The 14,191-nt window shown below is 44.4% G+C and overlaps 1 protein-coding gene across 2 annotated transcripts; it reads right to left on the bottom strand.

The window, feature by feature from the left end:
- Window positions 1-5,271: 5,271 nt before the first annotated feature.
- KCTD9 (potassium channel tetramerization domain containing 9) lies at window positions 5,272-14,107 on the bottom strand. 2 transcript variants are annotated; one of them, XM_065659285.1, is made up of 12 exons: window positions 13,967-14,107; window positions 12,440-12,561; window positions 11,754-11,797; window positions 11,495-11,591; window positions 10,994-11,052; window positions 10,275-10,403; window positions 9,570-9,637; window positions 9,371-9,466; window positions 9,125-9,274; window positions 8,664-8,769; window positions 8,277-8,410; window positions 5,272-7,515 (listed from the first exon to the last, which is right to left on the bottom strand). In XM_065659285.1, the coding sequence occupies exons 1-12, from the start codon at window positions 14,012-14,014 to the stop codon at window positions 7,399-7,401; spliced, it is 1,170 nt and encodes a 389-aa protein (XP_065515357.1). In that variant the 5' UTR covers window positions 14,015-14,107; the 3' UTR covers window positions 5,272-7,398. The 2 variants fall into 2 exon arrangements, with proteins under 2 accessions (XP_065515357.1, XP_065515358.1); XM_065659286.1 differs by lacking the exon at window positions 10,275-10,403.
- Between the last annotated feature and the right edge of the window lie 84 nt (window positions 14,108-14,191).

Raw genomic sequence — 14,191 nt, 5'->3', positions numbered from 1 at the left:
CTCAAATGCTCATGGTCTACATGGGAGGAGGATTAGAATGACATAAATCTGACCTGACATGATCTCTCTGCCACCTGCCCTGGGATCTGATCATCCAGTATAATGTAACTGACACTTATAATGGCCCTTTTCATCCCAAAGTGCGTGACCAACTTTACATCTGTTGGTGGGTCCAGCACCGCAGCAGCTCTTGGAGTGTAACCCAGCAGCTGTTCAGCACCACACATTGACAGCAGCTCAGGGCAAGAAGCATGAACTTGAACAAAGCAACACCTCTGTGAGCTTGAGCAGTTGGCCAAGAGAGCAGAGACAAGAAAGCAAAAGCATCACAGGGTCATTACGGAGTGGCACAGTTGCCCTGTTAGCATTCTGTGTGTAGCTTAGTGCTGTTTGAATGGAAACTGTGTTCCTGTGTCACATCCTGCTGGATCTGGTCTCGTATCTCTTTATTTCTGTATGTTCTTGCCTCAGAGTCAAAAGCCTGATGTGTTTTGGATGGATGCCCTGATGTGTCTTAGCTAGGTGTATTCTTGTTTGTGCTCACTACCAGCTTCTCCAGGAAATGATGAAGGTAATTGGAAGTGTTTTTCCACAGGGTGGACCATTTCCAGACACCTCCCCTTTCATTGCACAAGATTCCTGTAGCAACTCCAGGAATGTGTTACATCGGAAAAGCTGCATCTGGAAAAAGCTTTACTTTGTTTTCAGTGTCATTAAGCAGCTAGAAATAAGAAGGCCGCATCGTTCAGGCTGTGCTACAGGAGTAAGACATGCAAACTAAGGGTTTGATGCTGAGGTTTAGGAGCTTTTGTACTGATGTGCAAGATCAGCAGCAGTTTCTGAGCAAGCCTAAGAACTAAGTTGGAAGAAGAATCCTAGAATGGTTTGGGTTGGAAGGGACCTTAAAGCTCATCCAGTTCCAACCCCTGCCACGGGCAGGGACACCTTCCACTAGAGCAGCTTGCTCCAAGCCCCGTGCAACCTGCATGTTCCATTTTATGTTCAGGACAAATAGGATTAAAGATAACCTAAAAAAACACTTCATTTTTAGGTAGTTTAGGTAGTTCCTGCATGCAAATCCAGTGGCAGCCTAGCTCTGCCCTGCCTGCAGCACTGGTACTCAATTCATGAGCCTTCATTCGGGCCAGGTTCCTCAGTGAAAGCTGCAGTGCGTGCTTGAAACTTCTGCTCTTGGCTTCGCAAGTGAAGTACAGATTGAGAGTTTCAACTTCTAGGACAGCTCAGAGACACTTCCCAGGAAGTGGTGACCATCTGGCCCCATCAAGGTGTTGCTGTATTAATTAAAGAGCACATTTTGGCTTGAGAGTATTCTTTCTGTGGCAGTTAGTTTGGATGCGAAGTCTCTGCTGTCATGGCATTAGAGCATCTAATGGAAAATCCATTTCCCAGCCTAGGGACCTTGGGAGCAGCAGCTTCCATATGGCTTGATCCTTCAGCTGGCAAAGAGTGCCTTTTGAAGTTAAGCATCTGTGAATGCTGCATAGATTTATATTAAGGTGGAATGTGTTTGACTTGGTTTTGATTTAGTGGGTAATGACATTGCTACACCGGAGCATAAGGATAACGTAGCCCCGTCCTAGGGCTGAGGTACTTGAGGATGATGCAGACACTGGGGCAGAGCCAGCATTGCCACATATGAACTGAACTTAACGCCTCTTCCTCTTCCTCTGCCAGCCTTTTTTCTCTTCCCTCCATGTACATTCCCAGCCTGCACCCATCCCCTGATTTCCCCATAGGGATAGAGTTACATCCATTACTCACCACGGCTTCCTTCAGAGCACTGAGCCTGGACCGCTGGTACGAGCCTGGGCATTCCGTCCTCTGCACTTCCCCGATTTTTTCCATGTCACTTGCAATCTGGAGTGGGAAGTGACACAGCCTTGGAGAAAGGAGGTTTATTTCTGCTAAAGCAACGCTGCCCTAGTACAGATGAAGAGGAAACTGTTCCACTGCACAACTTCCATTCAGCTCTTTCCCAGGTGCCACAGCCAGCTTCAAATCAGGATGCTGGGACTACCATTACAAGGGACTACATAGGAAGTACTAGAAAGGATGGGAAAGTCACTGGGGGACAGAACCTTCCACATCAGCTTTGTCATCCAACTGCTTACCCTCTAATTCATTGCCATATGACAGCCACCCCCTGCCACATCTCTGGATGAATGTTGTCTGAAACAGCCCATCAGAGGCTGAAATGTAGGGAGAGGATGAAATCAGGTTTAACCTGGAATTCAGACTCCATCATCTCTCCTTTGGAGCAGCCTGCCCAGGTCTCTCCATCTTCATGTAAAGCTGGCAAATGTCATTTACCCTAACAGTTACTTTCCAGCTACTACTTTAAAGAAGTGTGTGTGTGTATATACATATGTATAGATAGATAAATATATAGACATAATGATATATAGATATATAGACATATATACAGTGAAGCTATGTCACCTCTTCTTTGCTTGCATCTTTTACAGACAAGGGATCTTAGCTAAAGCTGCAGGGTTTTACCCACCTCCTGAAATGATCCCATCATGTTTTCCGCGCTCCGCTTTCCTCCTGGTTGCAGGCCATAGGACCAGTGTTGAGCTGAGCAGATTTCCACAGTCAGCACAAACAGGAGGATGCTGACAGAGATCTTCCTGGACTTCTCCATCCTGTGAGAGAACACAGCATCTTTCTGATCATAACAACATCACAGCTCCATTTTGATCTTACAGAATTAGGGAGATGCTGCCGTTCTGGATCTCTGTACCCCAGTGGCATTGTGCTGATGTGGGAGCTGGCTTTTGAGCCTCTCCAAATGTGGATTAGCTGCTTATAAAGAGATTTAATAGCTGAAAAATCTGGATGAGGATCTACATTAGGATTTTTGATCCCTGTTTCAGAGCTTCCAGAATGTCTGGACCTCAAAGGTTCCATGGGAGTCCCTGTGGAGGTTGGACAGATGCGTTAAGTTTAGCCAGTTTCTGTTCTATTATCCCTGCTCCTTAAGAAGTGCTATTTGCAGCCCCTTCTAACACAAGTTTCTTCTAATACAAGCCTCTGCAAGCGCTGAACAGGTAAGAAAGAGCATGGCACGCTGTGCAGTCACGTTACCTGCTTGCTGAGAGAGGTCGCAGAGGAACTCCAACTCTCCTCCGTTTGAAAGTGCCCTGTGAGTGTTCTTGTCCTCTCAGGTTTTATACACAACCATCCCAAGGCCAAACCCTTCACAGCAGGTGACTTTACCTAATTCTATCCCTCAGGCTGCAATTTTGTTCTTAAAAGTGCTGTAATGCAGCGGGAGTAAAGCACATAATTGGAACACCCCTGTGCAGCTATTAAATTCAACTGGTTTCTCAAAGAGCAATGAAAGTAACAGCCTTTCTTTAAGAGGCTGTAAAGCTGCCATTCAAATCCAGCTGATTGCTGCTGCCCCATGGAAAATAAATCTTTTCTTGCAGTGGGTTCTAATTTGTAAGTAAAAGTTTTTGGGTGAAGTTGGAAGTTGTTGGGGAGGTCTTGAAATGGGTGAGGAATTCAGCTTAGCCCACCCCTGTGTATCAGGCATGAAGGAAACCTTCCGTGCTTAAACAAGAGCCTGGGCTTGCACATGTGCACAGAGCTCCTCCAGCTCCAACCCCTGCCACAGGCAGGGACCCCTTCCACTGGAGCAGCTTGCTCCAAGCCCCTGTGTCCAACCTGGCCTTGAGCACTGCCAGGGATGGGGCAGCCACAGCTTCTCTGGGCACCCTGTGCCAGCGCCTCAGCACCCTCACAGGGAAGAGCTTCTGCCTAAGAGCTCATCTCAGTCTCCCCTTGGGCAGGTTCAAGCCATTCCCCTTGTCCTGTCCCTACAGGCCCTTGCCCAAAGCCCCTCTCCAGGTTTCTTGTCACCCCTTTAAATACTGGAAGACTGTTCCAAGATCTTGTGTGTGTGTTTAAGGATGCGTGCTCTTCAGTGTTGAGAATGTTTGCAGCTGTATGGACTTGGTAGCTGTTTGCAGGCAGGAGTTAAAGTCAGCAATTTTGCCTGCGGAAAGATGTTTTTTGCCTGCAGAAATGTATTTTTTTACCCACCTGGCAGCTATTTTACTTGCTCTGCATTGTTTTATGCAGAATTGAATCTCTCTTGGTCAGTGTTCTTCAAACATCCTCTCTTCCTGCTCCCGTGACCTCTTTGACATTAATGGATTCAAAGTCATTTAAAAAGTAAATCATTTCAGGAGGATTTAGTGACTAGCAAAGATAATCCTTCCTGCTCTAATGCTCCTCCTACTCACAGCAAGAGTGGCCAACATTTAACTTCAGCTGATAAACTGATCAAGCTGTGAAAATAGTGGGTTTCAGTAGGAGAAACATCACCCCTGCGTAGGCACATGGCTTTAGAAGGGAGGTTTTCCTGTAACTCCTTTCTTCCCTGATGGGCCTCCCCAAAATTAAGGTTATTTCAATGCAAACGGAAGATTTGTTCATCCTGAGGGGTGGCGTTTAAAGAGGGAAGGGGGCTGCTTAGCCCAGTAATTGCACCTCTTATTAACCCACCACTTTAACTCCGTCTAATGATGTTCTGGCCTTAGCATCTCTCTACTGCTGTGTTTCTCCACAGGTTTCTGTTCTAGCTCCAGAGCTGACCTACCAAGGAGCGGCAGGAAGGGCATGTAATTGTGGTGCTAGTGAGCTGCTGCACATCTCTCAAACTCTAAGCCATAGCTATTAACTTCCATGAAGGAGCTGGGAGGTTCAAGAACACATTACAGCTGCTTTTGTTTGCCCACCAATACTTTTAAGGGCCAGTACAATGGAAAGTAGTAAACCCCTCTGATATGGCAGCATTCCTAGCATTGAAGATGTGTCCTGGAGGTGAGAAACTGAAGAAAAGACTGGATTTTCCCCCGTTTTGTTCTTGAAGTCCTCTACAGCATGCACTTACGCAGATGTGCTGCATATCTACTGTTGCACCATAGTTTATAGTGAGCACTTTCCAGACCAAAATCAAGGACAGGGTATTTTAATGTGCTTTATCACTTCCCTGTTGAGCTGCTGGTGCTGTGTGATGATCATCTCCAAGTGTTCTGAATGGTGCCCATACCTGTGTAAATTCTGACTCCAGCTATTTTAGTAACCAACTATGAAGGGTGGGATCAAAGGCAAGCTGAGAAGTGTTGCAGACGAATGACAAGTTAAAACCCCAATTGTCTGTGCAGAAGTAAAGACACCTAAACCACAGACAGCTCATAAAGTGCGGATTCCCAGTTTACAAGAAGACAACCCAGACACTTTTAGATTTCACACTTTTATTAATGCAATTTAAATTAGGCTGGAACCTGCACGTTCTGAATAGGCCACCCTGGGCTATTCGTACAGCTTTGTCATAGCAAAAGAGGTACCTTCAATTCAGCTGTGAATGAATGATGCCACGTGCTGTGATTATTCCAAACATAGTGCATCAGTGGAAGTTCAAATATAGTTTATACACAGTGATTATGAAAATATAGATTTTTTTTCCATACAATATTTTACTTCTGCTAACTACAAAATATGATAAAGAAAAATAATTCATTTATTTCTCTAGCCCTAGGAATCTTCTTCTACTGCAACAGACACATCACTCTCGATGAAAGCGATGAGGTGGGAGAAAGGACTCCGAACTCACGCTGAAATATTCCTCTTGAATCTATAGTTGTATTTCACCATGGATTTGGTGGTGTCCTGGAGCCAGATCAAGAGGTCTGGGAATCTTGAGGAAGGAAAATCCCAATTCTGACCCACAGAACACTGGGATTTTGAGTCCCAGAAGTTCATGTCATATGCCTGAGTCAACCCAACTTGAAAATAAGGGAGAATCCAGCAATTCCCCCCCCAACAAATCATATGCTGGTCCTGAACTAATCTTTCTAGATCAATGGCAAAGCAGCATTTTCACAACAACTACTGAGACAAGAAGAATTCTGCTCAGAGGACAGGAAATCTGCACTGCAAGTAAAAGACAACCCACCAAAGTGACAAGCTACTGCCAACAGTGTCACATTCTGTAAGTTTTAGGATACTCTGGTTCTTAACTCCCAGTAGTAGCTGTATTTGCTTAGATTCAAGGTTAGTTTCAACTTTGGGGTGTTTTAAGTAAGCATCTGAGGTAAGAGTTCTTGATGCACCTTCTTTTTTTTTGGTATAGTTTCTTCATGTGCTTTTTGATTGTGTATAAAATAAACGTGTTAGATGAGAACTAGATTGACACTACAGTGGAAACAGCTTATTAAATGAAGTGCCCCACCACTTAAAGAGATGCTGTGAGGCTTTCTGCACTGCAGAAGTCACACAGTTCCCTATTTGCTCACAGGTAAAGCAGCTGTGGAAAGGGTACTTTGCCCTACACAAGATGCTTTTAAAGCCACATTAAGCAGGTCCGAAGTGGAACACAAGATCTGGCTGGGAAAAGGGTTATGCCCATGCTTTCAAGGATTCAGTGTACAGGAGTATTTGCATAGTACATTAAGGGGAAACTGGTGCTATATATTCATATACTGGAGTAACAATGGAGGATGGAGCAAGTGCTGTGGCCACAATGCTTGTCTCTACTTTGGTGACAGTACTGTATTTTCCTGTGTACATTTAATTCCCCACAAAGAATGAAAACTCTACAGGTACTCCACTTTGCAGTGGTTAGGACATCTGAAAGCGAGAGAATTCTTACCAGCTGTGATTGATAGTGCAATTTCACACTAATTCGGAAAGGATTAAAGAAGACATCCAATTTCTGAGCAGGGGGTGTTTCGAGTTGCTGTGTAGGCAGATCCCTGCAGTGGAAGCAGCTTCCCCTGCACAGTTTAGAAGATGATAAAGCTGTTCTATACCTGCATTCAAACTACTACAAGGCAATATGACAGTGACGACAGTTAACTACTGTTTTCACCCCAGAAGAGTACCTGAAAACATCCTGTGGACATTGTCTAAACCACGTGTCATTTAACACACTGCATGAATGAAGAAACTAATTGTAAATACACTAGCCTAACTGTAAACCTGAACTTTGTTGCTACTATACATGAATAACATTTTCTATTCATATTGCAGCTACAGATTTAATAAATAGAATTGCATATATTGTGCTTTATAAATTAAAATGCATTCCAAAGTGAGGCAATGCTAAACAATGAATCTATTCAACTCTCCCCCGCAAACCAGCCCATTTCCTCACTCTGTTCATAAAGGTAGAAACAGAAACTTTCTGTTTCTATCTTTTAAACAAACCCTCCCTCCCCCAAAAGTGATCAAAGAAGAGTTTACTTAGGCACTACTGCAAATGTAAGTTGTCTAATAATCATCACTTCTAACTTAACAAGGGGAGGAGGTGAAGAAAGTCACAACAGAGGTTTTGATTCCTTCCTCTTCAGCATATTCTCTTCCCTATCTGACGCTCTGAGACATGTGCAAAGGTGTCAGCATCTCTTCAAAGATAGCTCCTTTTACATTAGATCCCCTCAAGTTAGCTTCTTGGAGATCACAACCTGATAGATCACAGTTCTAAAGGGTAGAAGGAAATCCATGTTAATTGAATACACCCAGAACTTAGTTCAAAACTTTACATTTCCCCAGAAACCACATCTACCTCCAAACACTTCAGTGTAAACGTCTCCTCCATCCCTCAGGTTTAGCGTTTCATTTACTTCTTGTGACAAGTACCTTCCCACAGCAGCAGTTGGAGTTATTTTTGATGTTGTTAAGACTTAAACTCTTCGTGTCAAATTCTCTTCCAGGCATTACTAATGCTTGCTGAACACCACCAGGGAGAAGCTGCCTCCTGCACTCCCACCAAACATTACTCTGGATACTTCTCTAGGACTCGAGGAAGAACAGCCACGTACACAGCTTGTAGAGCCAGCTAGTTTGTCTTTCTAACTGTGATAGCAGTGTATCACACACCACCAGTCAGGTAAGATTCCATCACTGCTTTACAAAGGGTGGCTCAGGATCAAAAAAGTCCCCCCCAAACCCAAGCAACTGAGTTTCTCTGAAGTTCTTCAGTGATGGCATGATCTCCATGCATCACTTTTGAGATGAGACAAGCCATTCCTGTGGCTTTGGGGTGCTGGCAAATCCAAGACATTAGACCTGCCTGACAAAGTGAGGCTAGAATGAGATTGCTTACATCATCTATAGCTCACTAAGCCTGAAAAAAGACCAGTTCACTCTAACTGGTTTGAAGCTGGAGACCCAGCCAAAAGCCAGCAATGGCCCCAATTTTATCAGTTGACTAGGTAGTGCATTATTGAATCATAACTCACTTCCAGATCAGTTCCTGCCAAAGTTGCTCCTCTGAGATTACAGTTTTTTAGTTTGGCATTTTTCAGCGTTGCAACCCTTAGATTAATTCCTGTCATTTGACTGCCTTCCATGTCCACACCTTTCAGGTTGGCACCTAAAACACACAAAGAGTAGTTTTATGAGGAGAAACAGTCAGAATCACAGCAGCTCCAGAACAATGCTTCCTCAGAACCATGTAAATTGATAGAGATCAAAGTAGAACTTGGAATTTAATGATTATATGGTCACACACTTCTGTATTTGTGGCCCTGTTTCATGAAGACATGGATTGTACAAACCACAGCAAACCTTTCACATGCCGTGTAGCTTTACAAACACGTGGTTCAGTTTCCACAAAACCTCCTTACCTTCCAAATTAGCTTTAAGGCCTGATGGATCTTCAAAATTGCACCCTTTTAGAGATGCCCCTTCTGCGTTGGAACACAGCATTTTCACCCCTTGAAGGTTTGCACACTGGTAGAGAGACACATCAGTGAGATTGATAAAAGCTCAAAGATGAACAGTACCAAGCATGAGCAGAGAAGAGTTTTCATTTGTTTTGGAAGTGAATCCTATTAAAGCACAATAGCTTTGTTGTTGTGGGGAAGTGCAAGAACTTGCTACACAATTACTTCTCTATCATCAAGAAGGTAGATGGCTATCACTCAGTGCCCTTTTTCCCCCTTTCTTACCTAAGAGCATCGAAAAGCTTGTGATCTAACTAGAAAACACTGAAGAACTACATGTTTTACACTTATCTGCGTGTTCCAATTCCTCTTCCCTTAAAGTAAAGGACAGCCTGGACTTTCCAAGACACAGCAGCTCTTACATCAAGCACTGATCCGGAGAGGTCAGCTCTCTCAAGATTGGCACAGCACAGGTTGGCGTGCGCCAGGTTGCACCGGCTCAGGTTTGCCATCTTGAAGTTGATGTATCGAAGGTCGAGGCGTGAGAGATCTGCTCCACTGAAATTGAGACCCTAAGAACAAAGCAAGAAACCCCAGAATGATGCTGCAGGATACTTCCCCACCGAACATCAACACTACAGAGCGAGACAGAGTCTGCATTTTCTTACCTGACAGCGCAGCTCGGACTTGGTTGGGGTTGCCAGCAAGAATCGGACAAACTCCTTGCGAGATATAGGAGAATGATCCTCAGCTGGCTGTGAATTCTGTTGAGAGAGTTGATTAAAAGCTAATATAGATAGGACTAACATTATATATTGCCTGGAAGGACAGAGCACGTGCAGTTGTGTATTAAAGAAAACAAATTACCTTAATAGCTATTTCTAGGTGTTCAATTAGTGAATCGATACCAAAAAACCTGGCTTCTTCCAAAACACCTACCAAAACAAAGCAGCATTTGTTATGCACAGGGAGGTGTTAAACAAGACAGAACTCTTCTTCCCTCACTGGAGAAAGCCACACTAAGAACATGCCAGAAAGTTTGGGTTAATCCGTCTTTACTGGTGGAGAAGCATCCATTCACTGACTCTCCCTACTTGTCACACCTTTTACACATTTTAGCTACACTAACAAAGAGGAATAAATAGAGCACTTGAAGTTTAAGGAGTCTCAAAGAAAAGCATAAACTCATCACACTGACAACCAATACATTACAATAGATGGAACTGGACAGAGGAAAAGTGATCTTGCTTGCAGCTAAAAGGAAAAAATAACTCAGAAAGGATGTTTCCAGTACCAGTATTAGGTTAAAGACATCAAATCCAGAATCACAGCCAGATATTAATCCATTAGGGAGAATTTTTTGTGTTCTCAAGAGAAATCAGTTTAAGCAGCCTATCTTCATTAAACCAAGCATGAGGAATTGCAATGCTTGAGAATAAATTCACCAGAGAAGAATCCCAAACACTTAGATGAGCATACAAAAGTCCCACTCATTTTACCACCTTTACCTGAGGGCAAAGTTTAACTTCCAAAGAGTAATAATTTAGGAGATGTCATACAGGTAATACCTACCTAGCAAATTAATGCCATCATTTACAATGAGCTGTCCGTGACGCAAATAGTTCAAAATTGGCTCAAAATACTCTGGACTGCGGTCAATTAGGAATGCTCCTCTATGATCTTGCTTATTTCCCCAAGCATCTGTTTCCACAACATATATATAATTAAATTTGATGTAGTAATAGAAGAGCATTTGCTTCAGCTTCAGAACTTTATTACCAAAGGGAACTGGATTATGAAACATTCCACTTGAAAGGGTGTTTCTTAGAGAATAGGAAGGAAGAGAGGAGTGTGAGGGGGCAAATCACCTTAAAATGAACTTGCTCCTCCTGCTATAAAGAACTGAAATGTTTTATCACATACATAAGAATTTTTGCTCAAATCAAAGCAGAATTAAGATTTTAGTTTGTCCCCATTTCCTAAAGGCTCTTGTGCAGTGTTTGCTCATTGATTTCGTTGACAAAAGTGAGCAAGATGCAACAATAAGATGAAAACTTAAAATCAAAGACCCCAAAATCTTAACTATGGATGGAAATTGTATTTCCAGTTTGGGAGATAAGCTCCATGGGCAATGGAGAAATAATTAGTTGAAAAAGGTTATTATGTTCTGCTATGATACTTCATTACTTTTGATATTTTAAATTATGAACAAGAGTCTCAACTTGATAGTGCCTTTGGCCTACTTTGCTAATTTGTTCCTTAACAAATAAAGCTTATTTCAATATACTAACCTTTATCTTTAAACATGTGGGCCAACATACTGTCAGGTTCTTTGTTAACCAAAGTGCTCCTAGAAAACAAAGGCAGCACAATTTGAGTGAATGTTTTGCTCACAAGACAAACTTGGGGGTTCGTGTGTATTTTCTGCCCTTGACAGCCTGAAGGCAATGCTGGTGTGTGATACACATTCCAACAGCTACCATGCTACTAACTCATATAGTGGGATAGCAAAATACGTTTCTGCCCCGACGTATCATGTTTTAAATACAAAGCACTTGGTTAACTGAAATACTCCAAGGATAAATCCAGGCCTGTTAAGCCTTTGCACCAGTTTTACTTCATATGCAAAACTAAATACAAAAACCAGAGAAAGCATCAGAAGTCTAAGACCTCCAACTCCATGCTGTTATGTTTTAGCTCTTTCGCAAGAGGACCTGAAGCCTCACCAACTCTTATAACCTATTCACTGAACTCGAGTCTTTAAGAACAAACCCAATGAGCTGCAGTTTTACCGTGTAGTGGTGAAGTATCGGCCTCCAACATTAAGCGTTAACCAGTCCGTGTGGGACCCTGTCAGTCCTTCATGAGGTCTCCCATCAGTCTGAGGATCTACACGGAGGAGAAAGTCATTCTTAGAGAAATGGTTTCATTTCTGAATGCTCCATATGGTAAGAAAAACACCAGAAAATAAACTTCTAGATCTACATTCAAGCAAAACAAAACCTCTTTCCATTAAACAAAAGGCTAAGAGAATAAGAACTGGAGACTTACCAATGAATGGTTCCCCTTCACAGACAAACAGAACATCATCATCCCTGAGAGAGAAAGAGGAAAAATAAGATTACTCATAATTTCTTCTTCATTTCCTTCACAGTGGGAACCCCTCCTGATTTGTTTCAGGTCAATGATAATCAGTTGCCATTATTTAGAGCTTCTGATTTCCATCTCTATTTTGCAGGGTCCAGTGGATTGTAAAGTGACTGACGTTACTGGAGATGTTATCTGAACCAACCAGGTAGGCATCAGTTCTGTTACTCAACCAGTTCAGTTTTACAAAACAGTTTCTTTTCTCCCCACTCTGGGAGTATTTATTCTATAAAGCCCAGGCAATGCTGGAGTTTGTCTCCTTTTTGGAAAACCCTCATCCAAGTTCAGGCTACAACACTGGGATTTTCCTGGTACATACATCACACCATGAATCAACACAGGGGGATGCGAAAAGGCATAAAATGCAGCTTCAATCAGTATCGAGTTCTGATTCATCAAGGTAGAAATGCTTTTAAGTTCAAAAGCCAGTATTATTTTACCTTGAGGCATGAAAGCACTTTTGGGCTTACTGCCTGGGAATGATACTATCTGTTTTTAAGGAAAGCACTGGTTATTAAGTCAGAGGATGAACAGGCCAGTGAGTCTCTTCATCCATACCCGTGATTTGACTTCCATTGGCTAAGCCTTACCTAATCAAAGCGATATCATCAATGAGTCCACCTTTTCCATTGTAAACACTGGTCGCTTTTATTCCAAGCTTATTACTAGCCACAGACAGCAAATCTGATAAAGTCCCATACACAGCCACAACCTGTGGGAGAGAGAAGTAGCTGCAGGCTCTGTGTTCGTATGGCTTGTCAGTGCCGACTGATTACCAGGTTATCAATACCTTCTTATAGAGGGAGGGAGATCATGTACACATCTTTACTATTAAAAGGAAACAAACACAACAACTTTGATGTTAGAAGCAGACCTGCCTTAGAAGAGGGTGACCTGCACATCTGTGACCACAAGTCAAGGTGCTTGAGGAAGCAGTGAGGGAATGAGTCTTTGTACTATATTATGATTCAGTTCTCTATTTCTCTGAAGAAATACTGCTATTTGCCCTAAGCCCCTCCAGAATTTATTTCCCTCTCTAAAACCAAAGGTTAAACTACAGTCCCATTAACTGTCTTCGCTCCAGACATGGATGGGAAGAACTGGAGACCATGTGTAGCATTTAGTAGAACCACAGGGCCTTTTCCTATGCTGGCTGTGCCTAGAAACATCACTAGTTTCCCTCTTGAAACACTACTTCATAGGTTTGAAACACACAAAGAGAGTTTAAGCAGGATTATTTGCTGGCTCTCCAGCAGCGTTAGTTTGACGTGGCAGAGGCCTGACATCCTGCAAGATGAAGACTTTCCTTAGGGTCTGACGTAGTAACTTTTGTTTGAGGGATAATATATTGCAGTAGAATGAAAATATATCGCAGTAAATTGAGACTATATCGCAGTATTGCAGTATATCAAACTGAGCTCTCACATTACCAGATACACATAAAACCACCCAGAAAGGCAGGACATCCTGCACTATCTGAAATGACAGGCTGCAAGGGCAGCAAGCAAAAGCCCATCATAAGAAACTAAAGGTCTATTCTTTCAGTAGCCTTGTGTCGTATCATGTAATAATCAGAAGCTCAGAAGCAAAGAAGGCTTTAACGTGGGCACATTCCTGCACCTCATTTGGGGGCTGGAACTAGATGATCCCAAGGTCCTTTCTGACCCGAACCATTGCAGGTTTCTGTGAGGCAGCCGTGCAGAAGCGGGAGCTGAGCCATCCACGCACTTAACGCGCTGCACAGCGAAGCCATTCTTCCTTCTGCTTCAACAGCGACATTTCGGGGCCGGTCACAATCCCCGCTCGCTTCCCACCCTTCCCCAGCACGGGCGTGGCGGGACCCGCACCCCCAACGCGACAGCGACCCGGCGGCGGCTGCAGCCGCGGCCCCCGGGCCCCGCAGGCGGGCAGGGGCCGGCGTTCCCTGGGCCAGCACCCGCAGGCCGCGGGGCCCTTCAGCGCGGTCCGGAGCGGGCGGCTGAGGGCCTCTCCTCACGGCGCGGGGGTCCGGCCACGGGCACCGGCGCCTGAGGGGTGGGGAAGGGAGAAGGGAACCACGCAGGAAGCGGGGGGGGGGGGCTCGCGAGGGGACCCCCCCTCCCCTCCCCGCCCCTCACCTTCCCGTTCCGGGGGCTGCCGTTAACGAACAGCGTGACCCGCCTCATGCTGCGGCGGCGGCCGCGCTCCTCCTGCCGAACCCGGAAGGCGGCGGCCGCTGACCGACATGAGCGCGGCCAATGGCGGCCGCGCCGCCCCGAGCGCGCTGCCCAATAGCGAGCGCGCACCGCCGGGGAGGAGGGTGGGCGGGGGAACGCCCCCCCCGGGGCGGGCTGCAGCCAATC

This window comes from Lathamus discolor, chromosome 22 (assembly GCF_037157495.1).
Source record: "Lathamus discolor isolate bLatDis1 chromosome 22, bLatDis1.hap1, whole genome shotgun sequence".
Lineage (NCBI taxonomy): Eukaryota > Metazoa > Chordata > Aves > Psittaciformes > Psittacidae > Lathamus > Lathamus discolor.
Note: the sequence above shows the minus strand (reverse complement) of the source record. Positions and strands in the feature narration are given on the sequence as shown.